The sequence below is a fragment of the Bombina bombina genome, chromosome 5 (genome assembly GCF_027579735.1).
Source record: "Bombina bombina isolate aBomBom1 chromosome 5, aBomBom1.pri, whole genome shotgun sequence".
Lineage (NCBI taxonomy): Eukaryota > Metazoa > Chordata > Amphibia > Anura > Bombinatoridae > Bombina > Bombina bombina.
The window spans coordinates 1,001,451,380-1,001,469,536 of NC_069503.1; the positions used below are offsets into that span (position 1 = coordinate 1,001,451,380).

The 18,157-nt window shown below is 34.7% G+C and overlaps 1 protein-coding gene across 1 annotated transcript in view; it reads right to left on the reverse strand.

The window, feature by feature from the left end:
- Positions 1 to 458: 458 nt before the first annotated feature.
- NIPAL2 (NIPA like domain containing 2) overlaps positions 459 to 18,157 on the reverse strand; it is a 164,331-nt gene continuing 146,632 nt past the window's right edge. Inside the window, exons 8-11 of the mRNA XM_053715239.1 lie at positions 16,267 to 16,355; positions 15,142 to 15,205; positions 7,870 to 7,964; positions 459 to 1,239 (exon numbers count right to left, since the gene is read on the reverse strand). Of these exons, the coding sequence (XP_053571214.1) occupies positions 1,172 to 1,239; positions 7,870 to 7,964; positions 15,142 to 15,205; positions 16,267 to 16,355 (316 nt within the window). The 3' untranslated portion in view covers positions 459 to 1,171. The remainder of the gene's footprint in view (positions 1,240 to 7,869; positions 7,965 to 15,141; positions 15,206 to 16,266; positions 16,356 to 18,157) is intronic.

Genomic DNA, 18,157 nt, shown 5'->3' on the forward strand with positions numbered 1-18,157 from the left:
TGTCCGGTTCGGCAGATTAGGGGTTAAAAATTTTCTTTTAGTGTTTGCGATGCGGGAGGGCCTCGGTTTAGGTGTTAATAGGTAGTTTATGGGTGTTAGTGTACTTTTTAGCACTTTAGTTAAGAGTTTTATGCTACGGCGTTGTAACTACTGACTTTAAAATGCGATACCAGTCTTGACAGGAAGGGGTCTACCGCTCACTTTTTGGCAGACTCGTAATACCGGCGCTATGCAAGTCCCATTGAAAAAAAGAGGATACGCAATTTACGTAAGTGGATTTGCGATATTTACATATGTATTATTACATATATTTACCAGCGGGCATTAAAAAGCAGCGTTAGGACCTCTTAACACTGCTTTTTTACCCTAACGCACAACTCGTAATCTAGCCGACTGTTATTCATATTTACCTCTTGGTAACAAACTAGAACACAAATAATGGATAACAATTCTTTAAATTTCTGGATAATTATAATTATTATTTTTAATGGTCAATTATTTAGATAGAAATATATCTAGCTGTCCTTTTAATGTTTTATATTTGACACAGTGATACCAGTACAGAGTAGCCATCTTTTAGCCTGAGTTACAGAGATACAAATAAATTACATTTGACCACTGAAAAGTCCAGGAGTCTATTCATTTCTACTCATTGACTTTCTGTTAAAATAGGTGCACACTATATGAATTGTGCATTTACTTGAATCGGGACAACGGACAACAGTCACAGGAACAACACTGGAAATAACATTATTACTCTGGAACATACATAAAGTGATTTTAAACACTTTTAAAACACTGCTACCATAGAAATTTACAGACAAATATATTTACAGATTCTCATCTTCCCTGAGAAGCAAGGAACAAAAACACATTTGTTTCCAAAGTACAAATAATATGTAGCAATTATTTAGTATCCATAATTCATGCAAGAGGACAAGTCCAATCTCCTGAGATTCTATAGCATTCAAGTTTTAAAAATATAGACATCAAAGGTTCCAGAGAAAACTTAACAAGTTTTCTAACATGAAACACAAAAAGAAGTTAACATAAAATGATCTGACATACAAGTGTGACAGTGTTCAAAATCTCAGGCAATAAATAAAGGCTTCCTCTTGAAGACCTGGTTTGATTCACTTTCATCTCTTTGCTTTAGCTGCTATGTGAGTAGCTAATTAGGCAAAGTCCCATAGGAAATGCTGCTTAAATTTGGCTGTATTTTATCCACTGTTTCTTTCCCTGCAGGGACAAGAAAAAAAAAATTAGATCGAAAACCTTTTAATCCCAAATAAAAAGTAGTTTACTTACTTGACCTAATTTCCAAACTAGCATTAATTTACTGAAGAAAAAAACCCTTTTCTTAACTTTGACTTACTGATATATTTTACATTTAAAATTGATCATTTCGGGATATCTATTGAGATTAAAAACAGCATGTAAAGTAAAAAGTACATTTAGGAAATAGAAAAAAATAGGTATTTAACATCATACCCACCTTAAAAACACTATTATTATCTAATAAAATATAACGTATGTTAATAACAAAAAAGGGTGATAAAGGTTTATAAGTATACACAAAACCACAAATATAAACAGTATAGGCTCAAAAAAAAAATCAGAAACAAAAAAGTATGGTAGCGGTAATCTGCTTACTTTAATAACCTTTTAAACAAACCGCGTACCGCTCTATTTCCGTACCTGTATTTACGTGACCAATCAGATACCTCAACATTAGGTAGAAGTGACAGGCAAAAGAAAAACAAACAAAAGGACATGTTTCAAGTTTTTATGGGCTTCTATCAATCCACTGATGTCTTTATTTTTCTCTTATTTTTGCCTTTTATCTGTTGCCCAGCACATCTACTTAAACTCTTAAAGGGACACTCAAGTCAAAATAAAATTTAGAGTATGTAGTTTTAAGGCACTTTCCAATTTACTTCCATTTTCAAATTTTGCACAGTCTTTTTATATTCACAATTTCTGGGGAACAAAAAAGCATGTGCACAAGCTCACAGGGTATGCGTATACTAGTCTGTGATTGGCTGATGTCTGTCACATGATACAGGGGGCAGGAAAATGGGAGAAAAAAATAAATGTGTCAGAAAAAAAATCTACTGCTTATTTGAAAGTTAGGGTAGGTGGTAACTCATTGTCTTTTTAATATGCACTTGTTAATTATGCAATTCTACTGCATTGAGAGGTCCTTTAATACTGAGGTAAGAAGATATCAGCCAGGAAAATGTTAGTGTCAAAAGAGACACGCAGTTTGCTTCCTAGAGTTTTGAAGCAGGCAGATCTGCAAACTGCATAAGATCGAAAACATAAATGTTTAAAAATAATTCAAAAACTATCATTTAGTTGGCATGACAAGACTTGGATGATTTTGCTATTTCAGAGCAGTCTAGGGACAAACCCCTTTAAAATCTTGATGGAAATTCTTGTTCCTAGTTTTTGCTATGACCTGTGAAAGGCTCAATTTGCAAATTTGTTATGTTTTTTGTATTATGATTTATTCAAGGGAAATGAAACAGTTCTTTTCATGATTTGAATTTATACTACTTTGTTCTATTGGTATCCTTTATTGAAAACAAGGAAGTAGGTTTAGAAGCATACAAGTCTCTGGAGCACTATATTGCAGCAGTTTTGCAAGAATGCGTTTAACAATGTTATACATTTGCAAGAGCACTTGACGGCAGCAGTGTTTGTTGCCATACGCTGTTCCAAACACTTGCATGCTACTTACAACTTATGTATCCTCTTCAACAAAGAATACCTTGTAAACAAAATTAATAATAAAAATACATAAAAAAATTTAAAATTGGTAGGCTCTAAACTCATGAAAGAAAAAAAAATGGGTTTTATGTCCCTATTTTTCGCCATGTATTTATATGCACATACAGGTGAATTATAAGTGACCCTCTACTTAAGGACTGTGTGCCACTATATATAGTTCCTAGAGATGCTTCTGTTAAAAGTAGACATGCGCATTTGTTTCGTAATGAACGTACATTTGTTAACTAATAATGGATATTCATCTAATTAAAAAGGACGAATGCAGCACGATGCCGAATTTGTCAGTATTCATTTGATTTCTTTAAACAGTTAAAAATAGTTAAAACAGTTTAAAAAATTAGCTGTAGAGCCTCACTAACCCGCTCGCTTCTTTACAGAGCCTTGGCTGCTCTAAAACAGGATGCTTAGCGTGGCAGCTCCCACTAAAGCAGAAGGTTCTTAAATACAGACCCTGGGAACCACCACGCTAAGCCTCCTGTTAGTGCGACCGGGAGTCTATAAAGAGGAGGAGCTGGTTAGCGCGGCTCTCCAACGAGCATAGGTATTTTAGTCGCTCCAGGTGAACATTTTTACCTGTAGCAGTGGAACATGTACATTTGTTTAACCAAAACAATTGTAAATGTTCCACAAATGGTCAGTATTTTGTTTGTTTAAAACAAGATATATTCGAAATACAAAGTATTTTGAATTTTTAGAACAAGAAATTTGTCCGAACCAAAATTTTCACCAGTGTACAGGTCTAGTTAAAAGAGATAGGAGCATGATATTATAATCTTAGGCCTAGATTTGGAGTTCGGCGGTAGCCGTCAAAACCAGCGTTAGAGGCTCCTAACGCTGGTTTTGGCCGCCCGCTGGTATTTGGAGTCAGTGATTAAAGGGTCTAACGCTCACTTTTCAGCCGCGACTTTTCCATACCGCAGATCCCCCTACGCCATTTGCGTATCCTATCTTTTCAATGGGATCTTTCTAACGCCGGTATTTAGAGTCGTTTCTGAAGTGAGCGTTAGAGCTCTAACGACAAAATTCCAGCCGCCTGAAAATAGCAGGAGTTAAGAGCTTTCTGGCTAACGCCGGTTCATAAAGCTCTTAACTACTGTACCCTAAAGTACACTAACACCCATAAACTACCTATGTACCCCTAAACCGAGCTCCCCCCACATCGCCGCCACTCGATTAAAATTTTTAACCCCTAATCTGCCGACCGCCACCTACGTTATACTTATGTACCCCTAATCTGCTGCCCCTAACCCCGCCGACCCCTATATTATATTTATTAACCCCTAATCTGCCCCCCTCAACGTCGCCGACACCTGCCTACACTTATTAACCCCTAATCTGCCGAGCGGACCTGAGCGCTACTATAATAAAGTTATTAACCCCTAACCCGCCTCACTAACCCTATCATAAATAGTATTAACCCCTAATCTGCCCTCCCTAACATCGCCGACACCTACCTTCAATTATTAACCCCTAATCTGACGACCGGAGCTCACCGCTATTCTAATAAATTGATTAACCCCTAAAGCTAAGTCTAACCCTAACACTAACACCCCCCTAACTTAAATATAATTTACATCTAACGAAATAAATTAACTCTTATTAAATAAATGATTCCTATTTAAAGCTAAATACTTACCTGTAAAATAAATCCTAATATAGCTACAATATAAATTATAATTATATTATAGCTATTTTAGGATTAATATTTATTTTACAGGCAACTTGGTATTTATTTTAACTAGGTACAATAGCTATTAAATAGTTAAGAACTATTTAATAGCTACCTAGTTAAAATAATAACAAATTTACCTGTAAAATAAATCCTAACCTAAGATATAATTAAACCTAACACTACCCTATCAATAAAATAATTAAATAAACTACCTACAATTACCTACAATTAACCTAACACTACACTATCAATAAATTAATTAAACACAATTGCTAAAAAAAAATACAATTAAATAAACTAGCTAAAGTACAAAAAATAAAAAAGAACTAAGTTACAAAAAATAAAAAATATTTACAAACATAAGAAAAATATTACAACAATTTTAAACTAATTACACCTACTCTAAGCCCCCTAATAAAATAACAAAGCCCCCCAAAATAAAAAATTCCCTACCCTATTCTAAATTAAAAAAGTTACAAGCTCTTTTACCTTACCAGCCCTGAACAGGGCCCTTTGCGGGGCATGCCCCAAGAATTTCAGCTCTTTTGCCTGTAAAAGAATAAATACAATACCCCCCCCCAACATTACAACCCACCACCCACATACCCCTAATCTAACCCAAACCCCCCTTAAATAAACCTAACACTAAGCCCCTGAAGATCTTCCTACCTTGTCTTCACCATACCAGGTTCACCGATCCGTCCTGGCTCCAACATCTTCATCCAACCCAAGCGGGGGTTGGCGATCCATCATCCGGTGCTGAAGAGGTCCCGAAGAGGCTCCAAAGTCTTCCTCCTATCCGGCAAGAAGAGGACATCCGGACCGGCAAACATCTTCTCCAAGCGGCATCTTCGATCTTCTTCCATCCGGTGCGGAGCGGGTCCATCTTGAAGCAGGCGACGCAGATCCATCCTCTTCTTCCGTTGTCTCCCGACTAATGACGGTTCCTTTAAGGGACGTCATCCAAGATGGCGTCCCTCGAATTCCGATTGGCTGATAGGATTCTATCAGCCAATCGGAATTAAGGTAGGAATTTTCTGATTGGCTGATGGAATCAGCCAATCAGAATCAAGTTCAATCCGATTGGCTGATCCAATCAGCCAATCAGATTGAGCTCGCATTCTATTGGCTGATCGGAACAGCCAATAGAATGCGAGCTCAATCTGATTGGCTGATTGGATCAGCCAATCGGATTGAACTTGATTCTGATTGGCTGATTCCATCAGCCAATCAGAAAATTCCTACCTTAATTCCGATTGGCTGATAGAATCCTATCAGCCAATCGGAATTCGAGGGACGCCATCTTGGATGACGTCCCTTAAAGGAACCGTCATTAGTCGGGAGACAACGGAAGAAGAGGATGGATCCGCGTCGCCTGCTTCAAGATGGACCCGCTCCGCACCGGATGGAAGAAGATCGAAGATGCCGCTTGGAGAAGATGTTTGCCGGTCCGGATGTCCTCTTCTTGCCGGATAGGAGGAAGACTTTGGAGCCTCTTCGGGACCTCTTCAGCACCGGATGATGGATCGCCAACCCCCGCTTGGGTTGGATGAAGATGTTGGAGCCAGGATGGATCGGTGAACCTGGTATGGTGAAGACAAGGTAGGAAGATCTTCAGGGGCTTAGTGTTAGGTTTATTTAAGGGGGGTTTGGGTTAGATTAGGGGTATGTGGGTGGTGAGTTGTAATGTTGGGGGGGGGTATTGTATTTATTCTTTTACAGGCAAAAGAGCTGAAATTCTTGGGGCATGCCCCGCAAAGGGCCCTGTTCAGGGCTGGTAAGGTAAAAGAGCTTGTAACTTTTTTAATTTAGAATAGGGTAGGGAATTTTTTATTTTGGGGGGCTTTGTTATTTTATTAGGGGGCTTAGAGTAGGTGTAATTAGTTTAAAATTGTTGTAATATTTTTCTTATGTTTGTAAATATTTTTTTATTTTTTGTAACTTAGTTTTTTTTTATTTTTTGTACTTTAGCTAGTTTATTTAATTGTATTTATTTGTAGCAATTGTGTTTAATTAATTTATTGATAGTGTAGTGTTAGGTTAATTGTAGGTAATTGTAGGTAGTTTATTTAATTATTTTATTGATAGGGTAGTGTTAGGTTTAATTATATCTTAGGTTAGGATTTATTTTACAGGTAAATTTGTTATTATTTTAACTAGGTAGCTATTAAATAGTTCTTAACTATTTAATAGCTATTGTACCTAGTTAAAATAATTACAAAGTTGCCTGTAAAATAAATATTAATCCTAAAATAGCTACAATGTAATTATAATTTATATTGTAGCTATATTAGGATTTATTTTACAGGTAAGTATTTAGCTTTAAATAGGAATCATTTATTTAATAAGAGTTAATTAATTTTGTTAGATTTAAATTATATTTAATTTAGGGGGGTGTTAGTGTTAGGGTTAGACTTAGCTTTAGGGGTTAATACATTTATTAGAATAGCGGTCAGCTCCAGTCTGCAGATTAGAGGTTAATAATTGAAGTTAGGTGTCGGCGATGTTAGGGAGGGCAGATTAGGGGTTAATACTATTTATGATAGGGTTAGTGAGGCGGATTAGGGGTTAATAACTTTATTATAGAAGCGCTCAGGTCCGCTCGGCAGATTAGGGGTTAATAAGTGTAGGCAGGTGTCGGCGACGTTGAGGGGGGCAGATTAGGGGTTAATAAATATAATATAGGGGTCGGCGATGTTAGGGCAGCAGATTAGGGGTACATAGGGATAACGTAGGTTGCGGCGGTTTACGGAGCGGCAGATTAGGGGTTAAAAAAAATATGCAGGTGTCAGCGATAGCGGGGGCGGCAGATTAGGGGTTAATAAGTGTAAGGCTAGGGGTGTTTAGACTCGGGGTACATGTTAGAGTGTTAGGTGCAGACGTAGGAAGTGTTTCCCCATAGGAAACAATGGGGCTGCGTTAGGAGCTGAACGCTGCTTTTTTGCAGGTGTTAGGTTTTTTTTCAGCTCAAACAGTCCCATTGTTTACTATGGGGGAATCGTGCACGAGCATGTTTTTGAGGCTGGCCGCGTCCGTAAGCACCGCTGGTATCGAGAGTTGCATTTGCGGTAAAAATGCTCTACGCTCCTTTTTTGGAGCCTAACGCAGCATTTGTTTGAACTCTCGATACCAGAGTTAATTTTATGGTGCGGCCAGAAAAAAGCCCGCGGAGCGTTAACAGCCCTTTTACCGCCAAACTCCAAATCTAGGCCTTATTTTCTTCAGGTATCCCTTTCAAAAGATGATGTTTGGAAATAAATTATGAAAAAATGAAAGTATTTAAAACTAAGATTGATAACGTATCACAAAATACCAATTTGTTTACCGTGAATACAATAAGCCAATGCATTTGTAATTCTCTTTTTTTACCCTTTTTGTTTTTCTTTAGCAATCTTTATACGTACCAGGGATTTCACCAATGTTAATATAGGGATCTTGACATACATGCTTTTCTTGGTGTCTTGCAATTAGGAATACTCCAAGAAAAGATAACATACACCTGCAAAATTAAAGTAACCTGTATTATATCCAATGCATTTCAGATTATCTTGGAAAGATGTGCAATATTAGTAAATTGTATTAAATGCTGTAAGAAAAATTGATTCATCATAAAAAGTATTTTATGTTAAATGCAGTTTTGCCAGAAAAGTATAAAACTGATATTAAAGTGCATGTAAAGTCAAACAAACATCTCTGCCTCAAAGTATTTAATTTCACAAATAAACCCTAGTCTCATTCATCATATTTTCCCAAGATGTAAACTAAAGTCAATATATATCATTTTAATTACTATTGTTTTCGCCGATTCCTCCGCCTGCATTTTTGGTCCCACTTTTCTTTTTTGATTGACACTTCTCTGTCTGCTTGTTTTTTGCTTCCCCGGGGCGTCAGGATCTTTGTTCCTCACGTCACTTTCTTTAAATGCGCATGCGTGAGCTACCCGATGACGTAAAATACTCCATGCTCGTCGTCGAGTCTCGCATGCGCAATACCTCTTGAATTTCATTCATTCCAAGAGCTGAGGAGCTGTTGTTTTCTGTAGTATTGGTCGCTATACGCATGCGCGATTTCTCCGCAATTGTTTAATCGCATGCGCAAATGTCGGCCCTGCTCGTGAACGAGCTTACAACAAACGTCATGGAGTGGGAGTAAAATATTAAAATGAGGCATCGGATGTAGGGCTCCTAACCAGGAAGAAGACGGTTGGGAGGAGTCGAGTACTTACAACTACGATAAGTAAAAAATGAAATAAAAGTTTATTGCATTTGTTTTTTATGTTTATATGAATGCGGTTTACATATTTATAACATTCTGAGCAAGTATGTTTGATTTCATCAAGTAAAATTTACAATCACTTTAAATCAATATGGAAGAGAAAGTAGACACCTTGAGCTATTTTTTTTATGAAATGTAATAAAAAAACTTTAAATGCTTTTTCATTATTTATATTGGCCTTTCTTAATGCAATCAAGCTCTGAAAATTGTAGAGTTTCTAATTTGCAGAGCTGGAAATGCTAACGCTACTGAATTATCAAGGCTAGCCCTGCTACATATATTTACCTCATTGGTTTTAACTTATAACAACTGCAAAAGAATGTACTTGTGCAACAGTATGGCAGTGCCTAGCCCTGTTTAAGGACTGAAGCCCAGATTGACTCCTCTAAAAAAAGCAAATGGTGGCTGGGGTTTAGTTATTGAAAAGCCCAGCCCAGACCATTATCCCTCCTCCACCAAAAATTAGCATTTGCCAGACCTGCTATATGAGTTGGTTTGATCTACCATTTTGTGGCTGGGCTTTTGTTTTCCTAGATGCTTCCATTTCACAATAAGTGCACTAACATTTGACTAGGGCACAAATTTCATGAACTGGCTGGTGGCAAAGATGGCATCCTATGACAGTCAAGTTTAAAGTCAAGCTCTTCAATATAACCCATTGTACAGCCAATGTTTGTCTATGGAGATTTCATAGCTATCTGTAATTTTATGCACCTTAATGAATTAGATGGGGTGTCCACATACCTTTGGTCATATAGTGTATATATACCTACATTCTGTTTATGTTATGCCATTTTCTCCCAAACCCTAAAAAATGTTCCTCCTTTACTGGTGTTCGGTAACTTAAGTCTCTTTCCCAGTAAGCCCTCCTCTACACCCCCCCCCCCATTCCACTAGTCTTGAAACATTTTAAAAACTTACTAATTTGCATGAGGGCCATCCCTTGGTATGTCATGGGGAACTACACAGTTACTTTTGACATATAAGCCAATTCCCTGCAAACCATGCTTTTCCAAGGGATAGTCTCTTCTTAAAATATATTTAAAGGAACATGATACCCAAATGTTGAACCATTTGAAAGTGATGCAGCATATCTGTAAAAAGCGGACTAGAAAATATCACCTGAACATTTCTATGTAAAAAAAGGAAGATCGTTTACCTCAAAATTGATAAGGAACTTTAAGCAGCCAATCAGGATGCTAGTCCCAGGACCTGCAAGGGAGCGTGCACCTAGCATGTGCAGGTACAGTCATCTTATTCTGCTGAGTTTAAAGGGACAGTCTAGACCAATACATCATTTTGATTACTTATTGTTACATACCAAAGAAGCATCCTGCAACTGGTCGCAACATCTATAAGCTTGTAAGAAGTAGATTTTATAATATTTGTTTGTTAGGAGCCGAAAATATCTGCCAAGCTCTATCCAACTATTGCGTGTATATTTTGGCATGTTTAGTTTCTTCAATCACGATCGACTCAAATACGTTTTTCTAATTGCACACGTTGATTTGTGCACGTGCAATATGAAATAGCTAACTGAAAAATGTTTAATGTGCACTGCTAAGCTGTCATACAAGAAAGCAGCTAACTAAACAAGAAGAAAGCTGTGGGCGGAGCTTGGCGAACATATTCAGCTGCTAACAAGTAATTATTTAAATGTTTAATGTACTTCTTACAAGCTTATAGTAATAAAGTATTGGGTCTGAAGTTTATTATGAAATCTTGCGAGATTTCAGTGAAATCTCATGAGATCACAGAAAAGCAAAGCATGAGCTCAACACTGCTGATTGGCTATTGTTTGCTTATATTTATTTTTTAACCTGCAGCTAAAGGATAGCTGTTCACTGATAACTGAGCACTTACTCTTGTGAGCTAAAGATATTTTTGAGGTAAAATATCTTCCTTCTTTTACATATGAGATGTTAACGTGATAGTTTCATGTCAGCTTTTTACAGTTATACTGCATCAATTTAGTATATAATTATTATGTCCCTTTAAAAGACTGAGGAAAAGCAAAGAGAAAAGTGATGAAGTAGTAACATTTTTTTTTATTTTTCATTATTGCCCCAGGATATGGATTGCTGCTGTGAAATGACCAGCAATAAAAAATAAAATGTCATTTGAATACTTCCAGCACTTCTGTCTGCTTTTAATGGTTTCCTTTGTGATTCAGACATTTTGACATATGTGGTTTTACTTTGCACATATCATTTTCATTATTAAGAAGATTAACACATTAAATATTCCATTTGAAAATTATTTTTTGGTAAAAATGACTTACATTTTTTTACAGCTAAAAATTATGACCCATCATAAATAGAAGTGGTTTTTCTTTCTCAAAGCATAACGCTTTCAGAAGCAATTATCTTTGTTTAATTACTTTATTCACTGTCCTGTGAAGCATTGAAGCAGTCATAAATGGAATAAAATACATTCTGTAAGTGCCCGAGAGACAATCCAGGCAAATTCATTGCACAATATTCGCTTAATTAATAGATCTTCTCTAAATAAAGTGGCTCTGTTAAGTCTTGAATTATATGAACATGCACAGCTTCACAATAGAAAAATGTGATTGAACTATTTTACAACACTATAATAAATAGTGTAAAATTTGAAATATGGCCAAAAACTTCAAAAGAGGTCAACAACCATGAGTAACTTTTTTTAATGTTTTCCAATGGTCTAACGCAGGGCTCGACAAACCTAGGAGCCTGGGAGCCACTGGCTACTAGAATTTTACCCCTGCCTCCCAACCTTTTTGGGAAAGTGTGGGTGGTGTGATAGCTCTAATTGATCAGTATGCTATACCCAGGTGTTCACACTTATCTCTATAAATGTGAACTGATAAAAAAAAAAAAAAAAAGTTAATAAAAACTATTTAGCATCAAGTGAATTCAAACACCATACTCCTACCCATATAGATAGGAATTTCAAAAGGGAAAAAATAGAGGGCTTTTTCCCCTGTCATTCCTGTAAATTTAGTTCCAAAACTAAAGGAGACAAAAACATGATATATATAATTAAATGTTCCTGCAACCTAATTTTCATTGGTCGGACGAGCAGACTTCTCTGCAATAGAATTTGAGAGCATATCTAAAGAATCCAACAGAAATAGAATAATACTTATCAACATTTCATCAAAGAAATACATTAAGGTGATTTGCAATGCTTTAAATACTGGGGAATATTTAAAATACATAATATTAGAGGGAGGAATACAGAAAAAATCCTCCTAAAAGAAGAAGCAGAAATTATTTTTAACTTTAAAACATTACACCATAAGGGTCTATACAATGAATTAGATCTAAATGTTCTATACTAATTAAATATATATGAATATTATATAAATCCCCTATACCATAAATATACTATATTACCTTATGGTATCACAGCACCCCCATATTGAAATATGGAATCAGAGGTTTTAATAAAACCTTTTACTACAAGTCTAATTAAATTATATATACACTATTTTTACAAATAATTACAATATACACAATTTTATAAAATTTCACGATTCACCTTTTTTTCCCACTAAATATCTATACACCCAAACTTTACACTTTGTTATCGATACTTTCTGTATTTAATGCATATGTATCTCTATTTTGTATATGTTTTCTTTAATACTAGGGAAGTCCCAAACCCTATAAAATTAGTTTGCACTAGTATAACACTTAATATAAGTCCCTGATATTTACTGTATATATCAACACGATACACCCTAAAGTATGATCCTTTTCTATTTATTTTCATTTTAGTCACTCTAATTTCTGTTTTGTTTAAATTAGATTTTTTCATTTCCCAAATGTATTGTATCTTATTTTTATTTATTCAATTCTTTATATTCCATATATACAGTTTTTTCATAGTTCTAATTGTAGATTAAAATCATACACATTTAGCTATGTTTAAATGATATCTTAAATATATGTATTGTAGCAATTTATGTTTAGTATTTTCACAAACTTCCAACTACCAAATGGACTCAGTCAGAAACATCACAAGGGCACTTTAAGATTATATTGCTCTATGAAGAAAATCTCTCACTATGACTGGTTTCACAGTTTGTCAAAAAAATCCAACAATCACATCAAGTTTCTAGGGAAACCAAACCCCTGAGTGGACAAGAATCAAAATTACCAGAAATGTGCAACCAACCACAAACAGGCAAAAATGAAACCACTCAGTGATTGGAGAAGATCCCAATCAATCAGAAAGCCAGCACCATTATTAATGGTATAAAGGAACCATTAGTTCAGTTAGTGATCATCTTGATAAAGGCTGAAACGCGTAGATTTTGATCACTAACCAACCACAGGCATATCTGCTACAGGAGCTGGACAGGTGCAAGTTATACTTTGTACTAAACGAGTATTAACTCTATGCTTAATACCTCGTCATAGTGCTTCTGAATGCAGCACACATATGCTTCTCCTCATAGCTTATTGAGCTTTCCCTAGATGCTGTTACAATAGTGATCAGTACAGAAGCCACAACAGCGAGCAGTAAAGGAGCCACAGATCCACTGGAAAGCTGAAATCACCTGCGAGTACTTGACTGCAAGTGTACTTCACTATGCAGACATATGGAGGATAACTGCTCTCACATCTGATACACTGTATCTAACAAGACCACTTTGAAAGAAAATAACCTCCTGTGATTGAGCGATCAACAAACACAAACACAATTTTTTAACATTTCAATATTTTTTTAACATTTAGTAATTTTTGCAACATGTTCTCTAACTTTTCTATAATACAAGACCTTTACACTTTCTAAATTTTAGGAACAGGTTCTTAAGGTTCTTAAAGGGACACTAAACCCAAAACATTTCTTTCATGATTCAGGTAGAGAATACAATTTTAAACAACATTCCAATTTACTTCTATTATCTAATTTGCTTAACTCTTTAGATATCCTTTGTTGAATAAATAGCAATGCACATGGGTGAGCCAATCATACGAGGCATCTATGTGCAGCAACCAATCAGCAGCTACTGAGCCTATCTAGATATGCTTTTCAGCAATGTATATTAAGAGAATGAAGCAATTTAGATAATGGATGTAAATTAGAAAGTTGTTTAAAAATGCATGTTTTTTCTAAATCACAAAAGAAAAAATGTGGGTTTCATGTCCCTTTAAAATCTAGTGAGAACAGGCTGAATCCCACCACTGTCTGTACTATACATAAATATACAATATTCACTTATCTGTTATTAAGTGAAGAGGTGGCAATTATATTAACAATTAACAAATACAGCTTTTTTACAAAAGTTTAATTTATTCTTTATTGCACATTTCTACCAAGTATACAAAAAAAAATCTAAACTCTTTTGGAGAAGTACTGCGGTATTATGCTAAATAAAGTTTTTTCACAGATGTACTTTTAAAGAGCAAGTACCTTAACACCAGGATTGTCACATTAAAGGGATACTAAACACAATTTTCTTTACTGATTCAAATAGAACATGCAATTTTAAGCAACTTACTAAATTACTCCTATTATCAATTCTTCTTCGTTCTCTTGCCATCATTAATTAAAAAGCAGGAATGTAAAGCGGAGGAGACGGCCAAGTTTTGGTTCAGGACCTGGGTTACGCTTGCTTATTGGTATATAAATGTAGCCACCAATATGCAAGCGCTATCCAGGGTGCTGAACCTAAAATGGGCCGGCCCCTAAGATTTACATTTCTGCTTTACAAATAAAGATACCAAGAGAACAAAGAAACATTAATAGGAGTAAATTTGAAAGTTGCTTAAAATTGCATGCTCTATCTGAATCATGAAAGAAAAAAAAAATGGGGTTAATATCCCTTTAATATGACCTGATGCTGCCACCAAAAATATTGAAAGACAAGCTGTACAAATGTTCTCTCATAACTCGGATAGATCATACAATTTTAAACAATTTTCCAAAATATTTCTATTATCAAATTTGCTTCATTCTCTTGGTATCTTTTGTTAAAGGAGCAGTAATTCACTGCTGTGTGCTCGCTGAACACATCTGGTAAACTAATAACAAGCAGCCACTAATCAGCAGCTAGCTCCCAGTATAACATCGCTGCTCCTCATTCTACCTAGGTATGCTTTTCAAAAAAGGATACAAAGAGAATAAAATTAAATAGAAGTAAACTGGGAATTATATTTTTTTAATGTACATCAATTATGGAAAAATGTGGATTTACTGCCCCTTTAAAAGCAGATGGTTTATGGTTTACAGATAGAAGCAAAATAATCCAAACAAATAAGCAGTAAATACAATTCTAGGAATAGTAGCTTCATTCCTTTATTTGGGATACATTTTCTAATGAATAAAATGCAAAGCAACACATAAATTCTGACCTCTTTAAATAAAAAATAAAAAAGGATAAACATAGAATATTTTGATAAAATACTTACCCGAAAATAAACATGAATATGTTTAACAAGGCTGCCTCATGGAATTCTTGATAAAATATCACCCCTAACATAAAGAAATACAAACAGAGCACAGATAAATGGAAGTTGATTTGCCTACAAAGTCGACCCAGAAGGTATAATTATTTACATTTATCTTTACAGAAAGCCCCCCAAAAAATATTTTACTGAAACAGTTAAAGCATTTACATTTTAGATTAACTTCATTGTAGCCAAACAAATTAGACATTTTGAGTCACTAAATTTAGAATACCATATTACATCATAAAAATATATAAGATATCAGGCTTTATTTATTATGGGGGATTTGTGTTCAGAAGACACACACACACACACATATACACACACATTGTATGTATATATATATATATATATATATATATATATATACACACACACACACATATACATACGCACACACACATACACATTTGTAATTACAGGAGTAGAAATAGACATAACTTTTAAATTTGTCAGAAAAAAAAAATCTACTACCCATTTGAAGTTCAGACTGAGTGCTATTGCGTTGACTTGTATTTGTTGGTTATGTAATTGTTGGTTATGTATTTGTTGGTTATGTATTTGTTGGTTATGTATTTGTTGGTTATGTATTTGTTGGTTATGTATTTGTTGGTTATGTATTTGTTGGTTATGCAAATCTACTATATTTACTGGGCCTTTAAAGCTTTAGCATACAATTATGTCAATATACACTTTGGATGCACAATTACTGTAAATTATATACTACAGATATAATGTATAAAATGTATTGTATCACATGCCTGTAGTAACTACTTGCCTACTTAAGGTAAAGAGGAATAAGAACCTTTTCACAACACATTTAAATTGCATGTTTAATATTACAGAAGTATTGTCTTTTACTTGAAAAAATAGATAGAAGTCCAGTAACTTTAAATTTGATCTTGCACAATTAGTCCACAAAATAGGACAATGAAGATTTTTTTTTGCATCTAAAAGAGGGCATTGTAATATTTCTGACATTTATTGTGTTTGATGTCCCTTTACATGCGTTTTTGATTATGAAATTTCATTGACAAACAGGAAATGCAATAACCAAAAATAAATGTATTAATGTATTTCTCATACCTGCGAATATGGCACTTGTAGTGAAGAAAACATAGTTTATTGGCACTACTTCTGTGGCATTGTAAAGTTGCATGGCCTGGTTTAAGAATCTAGAATCAAAAGGAAAAGTATTCCATTGGCATTCATGTTACATACCAGACTTTAAGATTTACCATTATCATAAATATTTATAGAAAGCAATATTCAGCAGTTTCCGTGATTACTTTGCAATGCATATACATTGAGAAATATATCAAGCCTCATTAAACGTGGGAACAAAACACTGCACAGGAGGAAAAACAAACACAAATTAAAATTAAACAATTAAAAATGCAGCAACCTTCTGTGTGAAAAATGAGCACAATTATATGCTATGTTCAGTGCTTGTGAACTGTGAATGTGTTTAATGCAGGTAATTTGGAACAAAAACTCTTATATTTATAGGGACAGTCAACTCTAAAAATGTTATTGTTAAAAAAGATTGATAATGCCTTTATTACTCATTCCCCAGTTTTGCACAGTCAACCTGGTTATATTAATATACTTTTTACCTTTGTGATGACCTTGTATCTAAGCCTCTGCAGACAGCCACCTGATCCCATGATGTTTTATGTATTATCTATTGACTTGCATTTTAGCCAATTAGTGCAGTGTCATTCAGAACCCACGTTCGTGAACACAATGTTATCTATATGGCCCAAATGAACTAGCAATCTCCTGTTGTAAAAAGCAAATAAAAAAAGCATGTGATAAGAGGCTGTCTCTAGTGGCTCAGAAACAGGCAGACATTTAGAGGTTTAAATGTAATAAAGTATATTCATACAACAATGTTGGTTGTGCAAAGCTGGGGAATGGGTAGTAATGGCATTTTTCTTTTTTAAACCATAACAATTTTGGTGTTGAGTGTCCCTTTAAGTTTATGCACTTCTTAAATAACCTGTTCTGAAGAAAATGTGTCACTGGTTCAACCACATTTTAACCCCTTCATTGGTAGGGGGTTGAGTATGTTTTTCTACCTCAGGAGACTAGACAGATTTTATATTTTTTAGTTACTGTTTTGGACTTCATTCCTGAGTATATAATAATTTACATGTACACAGGAAAACATTTATTTTTGTCTACCACTAATAGTTTTAATTTTGCTTATGATACATTATATATGAACAAAACTAAAACAAAACAAAAAATATATTTATTTCTGATATAAAAATGTAACAAATTCACTGAAAGTGAAACATATTATAAATGTCCTAGTTCCTATGGAAATTCCAGCACAAATTATATATAGGTTTTATTATCAGTGTCAATCTTGACATAAAATGATTTAATTTTTCTCTACTCTGAATTCACATTTGCCAGTACCTGGATCACAAGGTCAAACCTCTCCACATACCAACTTTTACCCCTAAAACTATATTTTTGCTTTTTTTTTAAATAAAAAACGTACACCTTATGCAATATAAAAAAATAAATTAAAAACAATCAAGAATAGGTCTTAACCCACAAACTGCCTATCTAGAAATTGGCTTTAAAAATGGACATTAAATGTATTTTTTTTTTCAACTAAATCATAATTTATGTTTGTTCTTGAAATATTTTTGTACAAATTATTTAGCAAATAGTAATAAAGAGAGTGAAAAACCAAACCTATATAAGCTGTCTTTACCTCATAGTGATCATTACAGTGCTTTTTTTGTAAAAGAAAAGGTGCCGGTATTTATTGATTATTGATTGATACATTGCGCTCAGTAACTTTGAGAAAAGCAAAGGGACACTTTATTTACAATGTTTGATACATTTTGCAGCACTCTCTTGTGAGAACTAGAGTACAGTATTTACATGATGATTACAATTATTGCCTGTTAGGAGATGGCAGAGGTGGGGTACTCAGTACTGGGGAGTACCCCCACAA